The sequence below is a fragment of the Heteronotia binoei genome, chromosome 1, assembly GCF_032191835.1.
Source record: "Heteronotia binoei isolate CCM8104 ecotype False Entrance Well chromosome 1, APGP_CSIRO_Hbin_v1, whole genome shotgun sequence".
Lineage (NCBI taxonomy): Eukaryota > Metazoa > Chordata > Lepidosauria > Squamata > Gekkonidae > Heteronotia > Heteronotia binoei.
The window spans coordinates 258,657,923-258,674,332 of record NC_083223.1 but is presented as its reverse complement, the minus strand read 5'-3'; the positions used below and the strand labels follow the sequence as shown (position 1 = coordinate 258,674,332).

At 44.2% G+C, this 16,410-nt stretch overlaps 1 protein-coding gene and 1 non-coding gene across 3 annotated transcripts; one reads left to right on the top strand and one right to left on the bottom strand.

Annotated features, from left to right (window-relative positions):
• Positions 1–682: 682 nt before the first annotated feature.
• Positions 683–14,669, bottom strand: WDR74 (WD repeat domain 74). 2 transcript variants are annotated; one of them, XM_060254350.1, is made up of 11 exons: positions 14,533–14,669; positions 12,567–12,676; positions 10,192–10,313; positions 8,172–8,235; positions 7,316–7,459; positions 6,919–7,020; positions 6,498–6,598; positions 6,253–6,308; positions 4,887–5,029; positions 3,230–3,286; positions 683–1,227 (listed from the first exon to the last, which is right to left on the bottom strand). In XM_060254350.1, exons 1-11 carry the CDS (start codon positions 14,591–14,593, stop codon positions 1,030–1,032), a joined length of 1,158 nt encoding a protein of 385 aa, XP_060110333.1. In that variant the 5' UTR covers positions 14,594–14,669; the 3' UTR covers positions 683–1,029. The 2 variants fall into 2 exon arrangements, with proteins under 2 accessions (XP_060110333.1, XP_060110341.1); XM_060254358.1 differs by having other exon boundaries at positions 683–1,221; positions 14,533–14,649.
• On the top strand, positions 2,349–2,415 carry TRNAS-GGA (transfer RNA serine (anticodon GGA)). The gene has a single exon. It is a non-coding gene; the product is annotated as a tRNA-Ser (tRNA).
• Positions 14,670–16,410: the final 1,741 nt, after the last annotated feature.

Sequence of the window (16,410 nt, the reverse complement as noted above, 5' to 3'; positions counted from 1 at the left end):
CATCTCTGAATCTCTCTTGCCACAAAACCCGTATTATAGGGTTATTGAGCTAATTTGTTAGAAGGGCCGGATCTGATATAAATGATATCTTATCGGGCCAGGCCACATATGTCATAAAATGTAATGGCCAGGTAACAGAGATAAAGGACACAGACAAACAAAAATAATTAAAGATTTTTTAAAAATGCTTAAAACATTAACACTAGTTGGTCTTAAAGGTGCTTTCTTTGTATCTCACCCATGGAACTGGGATCTAGGGAACTGGGCAAAGGAAGCTCCAGCTTTTTTCTTCCTCCCCTAGGGGACCAGGAGGCGGAGGAGTGTCAGCCAAGAGAAGGAAGAGATGCTGGACTCAGCTTTGCTGTGCAACTGAGAGATCCTGACAAAGCAAGCTCTCCCCTCCCTCCCCAAGGGAGCAATCTCAGCCAATGGAGAAAATAGAAGTTTTGCTCTGTAGCTCCTGTGCGATTGAGCAAGCCTGGCAAAGCAAACTGTTATGCAGAAGGGAGCAAGAGAGGGAGAAGGAAGCAGACAGCCAGTTGCTCAGGGGACTGATTTGGCCCCTGGGCTGCATGTTTGACACCCCTGCCCTATGAGGTCACCATAAGGCAGTTGTGACTTGATGGTAAAAAACCAAACAAAACCTACCCTTTGCCTAATAAGTGGTTGTGTGCTGAATGAATCACACAGGCAGGCATTTTTATTGAAGAGTGCTGCACAGCAGCCAAAGGGAAGACATTAGGATCTTTTGGGAGGGCCAAGTCTAGAGAGGAAGGCGCGTGGTTTCAGGCATCCTTTTCCTGCCACACAAAGTCCCATGAGCTCAAGAGGATGAGCAGGAGTCAGTATAAAAGCTGCCCCACTGCAAAAGGTATCCTGCAGAGCAGGAAAGGACAGCTGGAGATCTTTTGTCTCTTCTCCCTTATCAACCGAGGTGTTATCTTCTCTTATCAGAAATCTGAGAGCCAGGGGCAGCACCTTCTCCGTGTTTAAGGCAACAATCACTCCTGCGGCTGCCCCAACCCCCCTTCAGGATTCTGCTTTTCTAATTTTCTTCTTTTTCGAGGGCTTGGCCTTTTGGGGCTCTTTGTCTTCTGACTCGGGGCACGGCTGCATCTCCGCTTTCCGCTTGGTGGCCACCACTTCCATGGAGTTCCAGATTTCATCGACTTCATCCTCCTCCTTCACATCACTCTGGAGCTCAGCTGAAGAGTCGAGGCCCTCATTCTGGGAAGGGATGTAAGGCAGGATCAGGGATCTGTTTGCATCAGACCACGTTTCTGAGTTAAGGTCAGCAGCAGCCTGCTTCTGAAGCCCAAGAAGTACCACCACAGAAATGCTTTTTTCTTTGGTTCAGTGGCACCTTTAAGACCAATTAAGTTTTATTCCTGGTATAAGCTTTTGTGTGCGTGCACACTTCTACTGGGAATAAAACTTGGTTGATCTTAAAGATGCCACTGGACTTTGTTCTCCTGCTTCATAACAACACGGCTACCCACCCGAATCTAGTTTTTTCTTTGGTTATCAAAAACATTTAACCAGGGGTCATTTTGTAGAAAAAAAGGTGCTGGAGCTCATTAGCACAACTCGTTCGCACACACCCCTGACATCACTGGAAGGTGTACTAAATTATATCAGCTCAGCATCTACCTAAAAATGCTTCTTGAATTATAATAATCATAAAACCTTACTCCCATCATACTTTTAAAATTACTTTCTCCTATGTGGCCAAAGTAGCATGATGAAGATTTCCATCTGTCTGCTTTATATGATTTATTTTCCCACTTTTTGTGGGGGGAAATATTAGAAAGTTTGTCATATCTTAAGACTTTAGCAAAATTCTCACAGGGGGTTTGAACAAATGGAGCCCAGAAGCAAGTATGGAGGGGGGGGGAGAGAAAGAGTACAATAAATACAGGTACAAAACATAAAGAGTACAAAACACTCTCACTGAGTATTGTTATACATCCACAGTATGCCAATGTATTTCTCTTTTAGAATAGTGTATCAGAATAATTTTTGGAACTGACATACTCAAAATAAGGATACTGGCTAATTATCTCATTACATATACTTAACCCATTTTCACTATCTTTTTTTTTCTAATAGCGGGGTGGCCAACGGTAGCTCTCCAGATTTTTTTGCCTACAACTCCCATCAGCCCCAGCCAGCATGGCCAATGGCTGCAGCTGATGGGAGTTGTAGGCAAAAAAAACATCTGGAGAGCTACCGCTGGCCACCTCTGATAAGACTGACGTTTACATGTTAGATAGTAAATCAATTGGACAAGAACATCACTATTCAATATTTTTCTCTTTTAGCTGTATTAACACCGTCCTTGGAGGGACGGTGGCTCAGTGGTAGAGCATCTGCTTGGAAAGCAGAAGGTCCCAGGTTCAATCCCTGGCATCTCCAAAAAAGGGTCCAGGCAAATAGGTGTGAAAAACCTCATCTTGAGACCCTGGAGAGCCGCTGCCAGTCTGAGAAGACAATACTGACTTTGATGGACCAAAGGTCTGATTCAGTATAAGGCAGCTTCATATGTTCATAAATAGGGATATTGGCTGTTTATCTCATGTATACTAAACCCATCTTCCACTATATATGAATGTATTTTTCTTCTAATGGCAAACTATATGTATGTTACATGTTGAAAGGTGGATTGGTTGGATGGAAAAACTTCTGAGAGAGTGGTGCCCTCTTTTTGACCCAGGCTTATATGGGGGGGTGACTGACAGACATTCTCACATTTTGACATATTGCTGTTTTATTGCTTTCTCATACTCATGCCACCCAGATCAAAGGTTTGATCAATTTGTTAATTTTACTATTCTGTCATTGGATCTTAAATTTGTACCATTTTGCATTCTAAACCACTGCCTACCAGCTATATTTAGCTCTGCCCACTGTGCCTGATTCTTCGTCTGATGAAGTGTGCTTGGAGCACATGAAAGCTTACGTTCTGAATAAAACTCTGTTGGTCTTAAAGGTGCACTTGGCTCCTACTTTGTTGTACTGCTTCGGACCAACACGGCTGCCCATTTGGATCTAGTAAAATTTGGAGGTTCTGGAGTGCTGCTCCTGCCCAAAATGAGGCCTGCATTTAACTATATACAGTTAAACATACACACACACCCCAAGATAAAGTTACCCTAGGATCCAACCAGGAATATTATGCCCTCAGCATGATAATGGAGGCCTCCGTGATCTCTGTAGCCTTTTGACTCACCTCCCACTTCTCTCGACTGGTCAGCAGCAGGCAGTTCAACCGAGATTTCAAATAGACCTGAAAAGAGCATGGAACCTGTGTTAGGATGCTTAATTGAAGCAGAGGAAAGAGATGCATTCGCAAGCATCGTTTAAAACAAGGACTTCTGGATTCATTTTTTAAAAACAGAACAGTTTAACAAAACATTTTTTTAACAGAACAGTTTCTAGTTCTCGTGGTACCACAGAAACAAATTTTCATATTAAGGTCCTCCTAATGGCACAGAAAATGAATAGGCAGCCAGCTCAAATGTCTGGATAGTCTTCAAGGGCAGCCAAACAAAGAGTGTGCTAGAGTAATCTAGCTTCAAAGTCCCTGAAGCCTGGCCAGACTGGGCATCTGCAAATAGAGGATCTGTGTTCTAATTAAATAAAACTATATAAAAAGAACCCCAAACCATATTTTGCTGTCATGCACGCTGTTATTTTCCATTATTGTACAATGGTTAGGGCAACATGTTATTTTTAAAACTGTAAACATGCACTCTAACGCATTTACAAAGTAATCTTTTTGTACATATTTGGAAAGAACCTTCTCTATAGGTGGGCTCTGTGCCACTGCCCTCCTGACAGTCGTCAGGACCAACAGTGTTTAGGTATCAGGAGTGAAAAAACGGTAAATGAGACCTCCATTTTACAAGCATAAACTTTATATTTACAGCTGCATGTAAAAGCGGTCCCCTCCCACAAAATCCAAACCTGATTTTTTTGTGCAAAAAGTGGACAGACGTCGCAAAGTATCCCATTAATTGTGACTTTTGTTTGCTTTAGCTGGAACACTGGTGTCTACTTGGAGGTCAACATTCACACTCCAGTTGGGTAGTTGAAAGTGAGGATGCCCCATTTCCAGAGCTTTTTAGTAATGTCCTGGGTATGCACTGGAGTTGCCTGCAAGTATCTATTCTTAACCAGTTTTTAGATGCTTCATGTGCTCCATTTTGAGATGTACAAGCACTCTGCTTATAGGCTTTTTCTTGTAAGTCACACATTCCAGATTGCATCTGTAGCAGAATTTTATTTCCCTCAATACTGTGCTGGTAACAATAATTTGAGGGTATGCTTCAAAATCCTGGATGTGATGGAGCAACGTCCCTTTTCAAAATGTAGTCTAAAAGTCTTGTTATCTTAGGGTACAAAGATACCAAACTTTAGACCAGGGGTGGCCAAACTGTGGCTCAGGAGCCACATGTGGCTCTTTCACATATATTGTGAGGCTCTCAAAATCTCCATCAGCCGGCTTGGGAGAATGCAGTTAAAGTTGCTTTCTTTCCACCTCTCTATCCCTCCCCCCTATCTATATGCCTGCCTGCCTGCCTTCCCACCCTTGTGGCTCTCAATTATCTGATGTTCGTGTCCCATGGCTCTCAAACATCTGATTTATTCTATGGGGCTGTTTCATTAAACAAGTTTGCCCACCCTGCTTTAGACCTTTTAGCACTGGGGACAGAGCATTCTAACCATTTATATTTATTTTTTAAATCGTATTTATATTCTGCCCTCCCCAAACAGGCTCAGGTGCCCCTCGTAAGCAGAAGAGCTCAAGCATCATTCTTTGTATGTGGGACTATTGCCAACAATGTTCCCATCCCCGTCATTCTATGAGATAGGTTCTTCCTCACCTTATGCTCCAAGCGCTTATGGTGAAGGCTGTGCACGCGAAGGAAGCGGTCCAGCCCGCATGAGGCCACCAGTGGGAGCGCAGGGTGACACTGGATGGCACGGATGCTTCCTGCAAAGCCCTTGAGGCACTTCACCAACCTCCCTGCCACAGAAAGAGAGACACACAATAGGCTCGTCACCAGGGCTGTACATACTCAGAGGCTGCTCATCTTGAAGTGCAGGGTTTGGTATTCAGCTGCACTGAGTGCTATTTTGTTTAAGAAAGCAAGTTCCTGTATCCTTTTGTGGCTGAAAAGACATGCTTGAAGGGCCCTAATTTATTCTTTTTCCACACTTGTGTGTAATTACCCAGAAATTCTATTTACACCATATATACCAGCAGCTCTCAGACTGTAAGAAGCCCCCCTTGGCAGTGCACATAACATCTAAAGGGAGTTCACAAAAGTTTTAGGGAAAGAAAACCCTGCAGTGGCTGGCACCTTTCTCCTATAACCAGCCAATTCACAGAATGCCCTATACCAAAGCATCCACTTAGAGGATAATCTCTTCTCAATTTGGGAATAGCTGCGACTTTGTCCTAATGGTGTTCTCAGTATTGTTTTCAGAGGTGGCAGAGAGGTGTCGTTTTCATCCCCTTTCTAATGCCAGAATAGGAGCAAGCAGCACACGCACAGACCTTTTATCTACAGGGGATGATGTTGGGCGGAAAGATTACAAAAGCGGTCCAGGCTCTCAGACATTTCAGCAACACCCAGCCTGACTATGGTGTGTATGTGAATCACACATATACTGAAGTACAGTATGAGGCTTAGTAGGCTGGAATTCTGTAGCTCAGCAGAAGAACACTTGTCTGAATGAAGAAGTTGCTAAGTTAAAGCCTTTGTACATCCAGGTACCAGATGCCAGCTGCTGAGAAGAACCTGTGGCACTGAGACTTTGAAAGCCACAGCATGGGCAGCACTGGTCAAAAGATGTATGAATGGTCCACATCAGGAGAAGGTAATTCATGTACCTCAGAAGAGCCAGAACTGACACTGTACAGTTTATAAGAACTAGAAAGCCATCCATTTGCCTGAGATCTCAGAACCACTGACAAAGAAGACCATACTGATAGAGATGGTTTGACTCTAAGGTCCTCACAGACATACACATAAAAACTGATATAGCACAAATCAACATGGCCTAATTGAATATTTTTCTCCTTCCTGCCTGCTGCTTTGAGAACATGCCCCCTCAAAAGTACCAAGAACCTCTGGAGCTATACAACTTGGCCCCTCTTCATCATTCCTTAAGACCTTCGACCTCAATGACTTTCCTTCCAAATTCCCACAGAATCCAGAATCTTGTTTTCCTCTCTGTACCTACCTTGCCGCAGATCTATGACTGCCACGTCCCCCCGCGAGCTGCCCACAACTACAGCACTGCAAGGAAAAAAGGGAAACAGAATTAGAATCTGTACAGCATTTCCTGTCACACGGCAGGTCCTATCTGCAGAGGCCACAAGCAGTTTGGGTTTTACCCTATAGAAGACAGGTGGCCCCCTGATCTGGGACAGGTATATCTGCCCACATTCCCAAGAACTGAGATTCTGGGAAAGAGCTGAGACTCACTTTGCATCAGGAGTCAATGAGAGGGCAGTGAGTGGATACTCGCCAAAGGTGGCCTCCAAGACAGGGCGGCGCTGTGGGGAGCTAGGGTCATAAAGGCGGACCTGGGAAGCAGAAGAGCAACAACGGAAGATGAGCAGACTGGAATTCTGTTCCTGGACAAATTTTCCTGTCCGGATGAAGCAACAACAAAGATAAGCTCATCCAATGAAGTCAGTGAGCAGAAGATTCAAGAAAAAGGAAGATCGGCAACAGAATTTTTTTTTTAAAAATCCAACCTTTCTCCAACAAGAACCAGTGTTGAGATTTACTGGAAATAGCTGTCTAGGGAGTAGGTAAAAGGCAGCACAAAGGCAATTCACAGCTTAAAACACAAATACAGAAGCAGGAGAGAATCAGGTAAAAACACACAGAGAGCATTTACCTGGTGATAACCAGTGCAAGTAACAATTTTCTCAGATCCAGGAAGGAACTGCATGTCCCGGTCCCAAATGGGCACTCTCAAATCGAGCCAGTCGTTCCGCACCTGCAAGAGGAAAAGCATTGGTGCTGGGGAAGGGGGGGAGGCAACAGTGGGAGGGCTTCTGGAGTTCTGGTCCTGCTGGTGGACCTCCTGATGGCACCTGGTTTTGGGCCACTGTGTGACACAGAACTGGATGGGTCATTGGTCTGATCCAACATGGCTTCTCTTATGTTCTTACGAAGCAAGGAGTGTGGTAAATACTATTCTGCCAGAAACAAGAGGCAAATGCACAAACTCAGCCTCTGTGCATCATTCCAGTGGAGAAAGCCTAAGTTATTACAATGAACGGAACACTCACGTTTTTGGCTCTGAAGATAGGCTCCTGTGGCTGGTGTAGATCCCACACCTTCAGGCAGTTCTCCTTCCCCCCAGTGGCCATGTGGTGCAACTGTTCAGGATTCTGGCGCATGCGGCACACACCCGGGCCCACCTGAATCTCCACCTGCGATGCAGATGATTGTGAGGAATGTAACAAACAGAATCTCACTAGTTCTTGGAAAGGCAATTGAGCATACCATTAGAGGCAGTCATTCTTGTCCTTAGTTCCTTACAAGAAACAAAAATATCAGAATGCCACCTCTCCAACAAGAATAGAGAAAGCAGACCTTTCTTATATGTCCAGGGAAATGCTATTTGCCACTTTGGGTCAGGTAGCAATTTTTCTTCAGGCCAATTTCCAAGGATCCTGGGGGGGGGGGGGGGGTTGGCCATCTTCTGGGCGTGGAGCAGGTGTCAATGGGTGTGTGTGGGGATAGGTATTTCAGTTTCCTGCATTGTGCAGAGGGTTGTACTAGATGACCCTGGAGATCCCTTCCAACTCTATGACTCTATGAACTGGATACGGTTCTAACGGAGGAACGGAGTTGCCACAGTCACCCCAGATATATCATCATCCTCACTTTAAAGCAAATGCTAGGAATTTAAGCAATGACCACAGTTGTGTGCAGTGTTGCTGTCCTTATCATCTTCTTTTGCTTCTCATCAGAGCTTGGGCCCTCACTCCCCACAGAAGGCTTACCAGAGAACAGTTCAAACACACTTCCATGGAGAAGAAAGCCCCTGATCTTCCCTCCCCATTACTCCAGCTGTGATACACATTGGCTCTTCACCCATTCTGTATTTCCCATCACCCACACCACACAAAAAGAACTCACATTTTCCGAAGGAGTGTCCCTCCAAACCTTCAGCAAACCAGACTGAACACAGGTGATGAGGGAACTGTGGAATTTGAACAATGGAGAGAGATACAGTCAGAGAAGAAAAGGAGCATTTACCAGGGAATGTAACACATTTTCTCAGATCCAGAAAGTCCAGAAGCTCGCATCTCAAAAACCCTAAGCAGCAACTATATGGGGACATCGCTTTTCCTATAGGAGCAGATGGGGCACATTAGTTTCTCTGGCTCTTCTTTAGTGTGTGCATGCAGAAGAGAGAAAAGACCAGTCATATGCAAAGAAGAACCATATGCAAAGAAGAACTCTTTCCATGAAAACCACTGGTTGGCTTTAAGCTAGTCGGCCTAACTTAGTTTATATGAATATGTATATTTCTATGACCAAGAAGCACGAAGGCACTGCTGGAACATAAAACACAGGACTAGATGGATTTTTTTTTTAATTTAGTTGGATTTTTCAACTGCCTTCCCCAGCAAGCCAGGCTCAGAGCAGTTGTACAACATAAGCAAAAAACATCACTTAAAACAAATTAAAAGCCAGTGACAAAAGTATAGCAGGGAAGGAAAGGAAAGGTCCCCTGTGCAAGCACCAATCGTTTCCGACTCTGGGGTGATGTTGCTTTCACCATGTTTTCACAGCAGACTTTTTATGGGGTGATTTGCCATTGCCTTCCCCAGTCATCTACACTTCCCCCCCAGCAAGCCGGGTACTCATTTTACCGACCTCAGAAGGATGGAAGGCTGAGTCAACCTCGAGCCGGCTACCTGAAAACCCAGCTTCCGCTGGGGATCGAACTCAGGTTGTGAGCAGAGCTTAGGACTGCAGTACTGCAGTCACAGGGCTCTTACAAGTATAGCGGAAGATGGTGCAAAAGCCAGTAGCACCACCAGGGCTTTTTTCCAAGAAGGAATACACAGAAATGCAGTTCCAGTTGGCTTGGCATCAGGGGGTGTGGCCTAATATGCAAATGAGCTGCTGGGCCTTTTTTTTACAGACAAAGCCCCAAGCGCCACTATCTCATGGGGGGGGGGTGTGCCAGGATTTTGAGGTGCGATCCAGAAAAGCAGTTTGTACAACCCCCTCCCTGATTCTGTTCATGCATTTTAAGTGCAAGCCATCAATTTCTGACCCTGTTTTGGGAAGGGCCAGATGTAAATGTGAAATAATAAATGTTGAGCACGCATTATATACAATGATATATAAATCCTGCTACAAGGGGCTATAAGTATGTTTCTAGCTCTCATGGCAAGAGAGAGAAAGAGGATGAACATTTCAGGAAGAACAGACAAAGCAAGGTTAGCAGAACCAGTAGATCTTTGATCCTGAGCAGTGGGCAGTGCAGAAGACAGAATTTATCACCCAGGGTTTCAAATGACTGCAGAACCCTCCCACTGAAACTATCAGCTCAAATGAAAGGATAGACTCATACAGCTGGAAAGGGCCATACAGGCCATCTACTCCAACCCCCAATCAATGCAAGATCCACCTAGAGCATCCCTGACAAGTGTTGGTCCAGTTACTGCTTGAAGATTGCCAGTGAGACAGAGCTCACTATCGCAATAGGCAACAGATTCCACTGCTGAACTACTCTTACTGTATAAAGTTTTTTCCCCCTAATATCCAGCCAGTACCTTTTTGCCTGTAATTTAAACCCATTATTGTGAGTCTGAGCCTCTGTTGCCAGAAGGAACAGCTCCCTGCCCTCCTTTAAATAACAGCCTTTCAAATACTTCAAGAGGGCAAAATCATGTCCCCCCCTCCACTTTCTCTTCTCCAGACTGAACATTATCAAGTCCCTCAGCCTTTCAACACAGGGCTTTGTTTCCAGGCCCCCTGATCATCCTCATCACTCTCTTCAGCACTCGCTGCATTCTACCCATATCCCTTCGGTAGTGGGGTCGATACAGTGGCCAAGTGTGAGGACATGGTATTAAAGGGCAAGCAGGGACAAGGCTCCGTACTGATTATTAAAATAAATGTATTATTTATCGATTCTCACCCATCCAGCATAGCCAAACCACAGAAAGGTCCCTCGCCTTCGTGACAGTCCCGTGACTCAGTAAACTTGCCCTTCTCCGTGCTAAACAGCTTGACTGATCCATCCAGGCATCCCACATAGATCTGCAAGGAAACAAAGGGAGGAAGAGAATGAGAAACATTAGAAAGAAAGCATAGGCTAATGGGGGCCTGAACTTGCTGAGACTGAAAGGGAAAGAGATCTTGGGGTTGGAGTAGACTGCTCAGTGAAAGTGTCATCCCAGAGTGCTGCAGCTGTGAAAAAAGGCAAACTCTGTATTAGGGAATATTAGAGAAGAGATTGAGAATAAAATGACTGATATTGTAATGACCCTGTATAGATTTATGGTGAAGCCTCATTTGGAATACTCGGTACTGTGTACAATTCTGGTCACTGTACCTCCAAAAGGACATTACAGAGCTGGAAAAAGTATTGAGGAGGGCAACCAAGATGATTAGTGAGTTGAAGCACCTTCCCTGTGAGGAAAGGCTGAAGAGTCTGGACTCTTGCTTAGAATGGGACAACATAAGGGGGGACCTGATAAGAGGTTTATAAAATGATGCATGTAGTGGAGACAGTTTCTCCCTCTCCCAAAATATTAGGGCATCCAAAGAAACTGACGGGCAGTAGGTTCAGGACAGACAAAAGGAAATACTACTTTACATAGAGAGTGATTAAAATATGGAATTTGCTGCCAGAGGAAGTAGTGATGGCCACAGGAGTAAATAGCTTTAAAAGGGGATTAGACAGATTCATGGAGCATGAGTCTATCAACGGTTACTAGCCATAGTGACTGAGGGGAACTTCCACATTCAGAGGCACTAAACCTCTGAATCCCAGGGTCAGGAGGTAACATCAGGAGAAGGCCATGGCCTCTATGCCCTGTTGTTGGCCCTTCATAGGAACTGGTTGAGGTCACTGTGTAAGACAGGATGCTGGACTAGATGGACCACTGCTCTGATCCAGTAGCTCTTCTTACATTCTAATTGGCAAGACAACTGCCATCATCAGCTGAGAACTAAGCAGTAAAATAGTGCAATGAGCAAAAATCTAGCAGTGCATCCAACAAAGCCATCTTCCTTTTCCAATTATTAGACATAATTCTTATGGCCTGTATTCTTAGGATGGAAATCTACCCTCAACATAGCTTGAGTTTGGAGATTCCATCAAAAGCAGGCTTCATATCTCCCCCTCCCTGCAAATCTCACAACAATGTAAAAATTTTTCTTTGGTCAGATTTAATGTTATACCATCTGCAATCCTACATGGAAAATTTCAAAAGGTACCATATTCCACTAGATATTGTCCCTGTAAGCTACGTTGCATTGAAACAATTTCACATATTCTTTTTTACTGTCCTTTTTCTGCAGATATTCAAACTAAACATCTAAACCCTCTTTTGGTAAATAAGATGGGATTCTCTGACCCCATTAGGATTCATTTTATCCTGAATGACTCCTCTGCGGACAAGACTGAGAAGGCAGCTATATTTTTGCCATGTACCATAAAGTTGCGCAGTGATATGATATAAAGAGTTAATTTGATTGTATATTTATCCAACTGTTTATGCAGATCCTGTGACCCCAAATTCAGCCCTTTTTGTGGTCAAAAGGGACCCCTTCCGCCCTTTTCCACTAGCGAAAAAAAATGGTTGGATCTAACCCTTTATACTTCTTCTGAGTAGTGAAAAAAATGGCTGGATCTAACCCTTTATACTTCTTCTGCTGGCAAGTGGAACAATGGCATAATTGGTGAAAACATTAGGTGTCACAATGAAATTTCCAGGCATCATGTTGATCTGGAATTCTTCAAGCCCTGATTTATACCCCACTTCCTTCCTCAGTGTGGACCCCAAGAAGCCTAGAATATTCTCCATTCCGTCTTCACAACAACCCTGCAAGACATGCTAAGTTGAAAACATGCAGCTGACCCAACATCATCCAACAAGCTTCCATGGCAGAGTGGAAATTTGAACTGGGTCTCCCAGCTCCACTCTTACCCTTACACCATGCTGGGTCACCTTCTATCCCAACCTTTGTCTTCACACATTCCCCTGAACTGGCACCCTTCCCCAACACTTCTTGCTCTCTTGGAGATAGGTCACAAAAATAATACAGGCAAATTCATAGACAGTATCAACAGCTATCAGCCGTGATGGCTAAAGGGCATCCCCATGTCCACAGTCTTGTACTGAATACCAATAGCTGGCAGAACAGCAGAAGAGGGCTGTTGCATCTTTGCTAAGCCTGTGGGCCCCCCAGAGGTAAATGACTAGCCACTGTGAGAGACAGGATACTAAATTAGAGGAACCATTGGCCTGATCTAATATGGCTCCTCAGATCCTAAATCCTCATTACCTCAGACTCATAAGGATCCCCCCAACACAAGGCCGTAACAGCTTCATGTCGACTGAGCACTGTATTCCCAAACTTATAGTTTGTAGCCTGCTTCTTCTGTAGATCGATGCCTAAAAGGAAAGAGAAAAAGAGGAACAAATATATTACTAACTCGAAGGAAAGAAAATAATCTGGCAACAAGCGTTCAGCACAATTTACTGCACTAAGGGAACAGTGAGGAAATGACAGATTCCCTCATACCACTTGCAGATTTGTAGGATATTTAAAAATGTATATTATTTATAGCCCATCTTTCTCATTTATAGCACCATCCTTTAACCTGTTCCAGAAACCTCCTCTCCTTCCCGTATCAGCTTATACTCACCCCAATATCACTCCCTTCCCTCAGTTCTACAAATGGTCAGAACCTGCCACTAACAACTTTTCCACCCTTCCTTCTTCCACCCCGTCACTGGTCATAACCATTCCCATTCCCTTCCTAAGCAAATTATACAGAGTGAGTCAATACAATCAACAGGATGGGACACTCAATAAACAGTGTAATAGGATTACGGTCATAGAACCAACCAAAAATCTAGAAAGTAGAACTGAAGTAAAGCATAAGCATTAATACAACACATTCAATTATTTTTAAAAACTATATAGTAGGATCCTAGTTTCAGCAAGCTATGCACAGTAGTAAAGACCTCAGTCCCTAATAATCTATCCAAGTAACTCTATGAATCATTCTGTACAGTACTACCCCACTGTAGAAAGCAGGAGCTTTCCTGCTCTTCTCAGGCAGGCCATTCCACAAGGTGAGTGCCACAACAGAGAAGATACATGTATGGGCAGCTATTGATTTTGCCCATTTGCAGGTTGGCACCTGCAGAAGACCTTGCTTCAGTGAGCAAATCTGTTGTTTTCCATTCTATAAGTTAAGGTTGGTAACTGATTAACTGACACTGGCCATCCTATGTGACATATGCTTGACCTGCATTTTCTTACAGCCTGCTAGTAACTGCAGAAGGGCACAGCTTTAGAGGCCAGCTGACAATACAACAGAGTCTACAAAGTTTTTCACCTAGACCATGGGTGGCCAAACTGTGGCTCAGGAGCCACATGTGGCTCTTTCACACATATTGTGTGGTTCTTGAAGCTCCCACTGCCCTATCGACTAACTTGGAGGTATTTTTTCTCTTTAAATCGCTTCTCAAAGCCAAGCCAGCCGGTAGATTGGAGAATGTATTTAAACTTAAAGTTGCTTTCTTTCCACCTTTCCTCATCTATTTTCAGCTCTCAAACATCTGACATTCATTTCTTGTGGCTCTCAAACATCTGATGTTTATTCTATGTGGCTCTTATGTTAAGCAACATAACCTAGACCACCCCTGACCTAGACACTGCCTCCTGCATAAACTTTCATGCATTATCTCCCTTTAAATCTCCTCTCAAAGGCTTCCCTAAATATCTACCCCCCCCCCCAAATATATCAGTGTCTGAAGCCTCCAGTAAGTAAACTTAGGGTTGCTAACTCTGGGTTGGGAAATTCCTGCGGGGAAACTGGGGGCGGGCTGGGAAGGGCAGAGTTTGGGAAAGGGTGGCAACTGAGCAGGGCATAATGCCATACAGTCCATCCTCTGAATCAGTCACTTTTTCCAGAGAAACTGATCTCTTTCCAGGTAACAAGGATCCACTCTAATATCGGGAGATCTCCAGGCAACATCAGGAACTTGGCAACCAATCCGTGCACCATCCTTTTCCCTGTTCCAGAAACCTCCTCTCCTTCCCGTATCAGCTTATACTCACCCAATATCACTCCCTTCCCTCAGTTCTACCAATGGTCAGAACCTGCCACTAACAACTTTTACATCCTTCCTTCTTCCACCCCGCCACTGGTCATAACCATTCCCATTCCCTCCCTAAGTAACTCTCAGAAGTAAGGACCCACCACCCATCCCCCCCCCCCTCCAGGCACCCGCATTACCTTTCAAAATACCCGTCTCGGATCCCACCCATACGTGGTTACCCCGAGCAGGAGACGCCATTTCTACCTTCGCTCCTCCTCTAATAGCCCGCAATGTACCTATCCGGAACTGTTTCAGGCCGGACCCTTTGGAATGGAACGCCGGAACAAAATGAGCACTATGCGGCCTTCTAGTGGACAGCATGACGGGTTTCGTGTTACACTCCTAGCCTTCCCACTGGTGATTTATATCCATCTTCACTTGGTTCCCCGTAACCTCAGTTCCTGTGGATCTCTGTTCCCTGAAAGTGAGCAACTGTAAATAAAAGGACCCTATGCATATGTACTTAACCTAATAGTATGTACACCCAGGTAAGCGTGTTTAACAGAGTCTAACAGTCTGAACCTACCCAGAAGAAAGTCCAAATTCGTGATGTGTCTTATATTCACGTTTACAATACTATGGAGGAACTTCTAAAACTCTTTTGTAAAGGATATGGAATTGGCTCGTGTTTCCTATAAAAGAGAAATTATTGAACTGAGCAAATTTAGTGCAGACTTCAGTTTCGAAATTATGGGAGTCCAATCTCTTCTTTTCCTTTTGAACTGGCAACATCAAGCAGGGGCAGGGCCTGCCCTGGACTGACTGGCACCCTTAGCAAGACTAACTTCTGGCACGCGCACACACCACACACACTGATAATGTCACTGAGTCTCATAGGGGCACCCAATTCAGTGCCCCAAAAGGCCAGCACCCTAGGAATTTGCCTAGTTTGTCTAGTGACAGGGTCGGCCCTGACATTAAATGTGCTTTTATCATTCCAAAGTAGTAATTAAAACAAATTATTTCATGCAGTTATAATGCACAGTGGTTTTATTTGCAACCCCTATTCTGAAAACAAAAATGCTCTTTTCAGAAGTGCACTTAGCGATTAAAATATATGATGTTGCTACATATTTATGATTGTATTTGATTACAAATAGCACCTTGATGTTGACTTTGACTTTTGTCCTGACTGATGTAAATTAATGGACTGGTCATAGTTTTCCAGTTTAGGAGAAGAGATTGGATTTATATACCCCACCCTTCACTCGGAGTCTCAGAGCATCTTATAATCTTTCCTTCCTCTTCCCACAACAGACACCCTGTGAAGTAGGTGGGGCTGAGAGAGCTCTGAGAGAACTTGAGACTGACTGAAGGTGGCTGCATGTGGAAAAGGAGTGGGGAATCAGACCCAGTTCTCCAGATTGGAATCTGCGCTGTTAATCACGACACAAAAGAGACAATTAGACTAAGCTTTATTCCTCTTTACTATGTATAGATGTGAAAGTTGGACAATGATAGCTGACAGAAAGTTGATTCATTTTAAGTGTTGGTGAAAGAGAGTTTTATGGATACCATGGACCATGGTACCATGGACTGCCAACAAGACAGATAAGTGGATTCTAGATCCAGTCAAGCTTGAATTCCCCCTAGAAGCTAAAATGGCTAAACTAGGCTATCACACTTTGCTCACATCATGAGAATGCTAGGAAAAATTGAAGGCAGCAAGAAAAGAAGAAGACCCAACATAAGCTGTATTGATTCGATAGATGAAACCACGGCTCTCAGTTTACAGTACCTGAACAAGGCTGTTAATAGGATGTTTTGGAAGACATAGTGTAATGTATTGAGTGACGAGACTTGTTGAAGGCAACATACTTTATTACAGAGTACATCACAAGGCAAGGCAACGTGGGCCGGGTCCCAATTATATACATACTCCAGAACAACCCTCAGTCTGGCCAGGTCCAATCCTGGCCAGTTAAACTTCCTGCCACAGATCTTGATTGGCGGAGCTACATCCGGGGACCAGTGGACTTCCACTGGTCACCTCCGTATCATCCACTGTGTTTTAA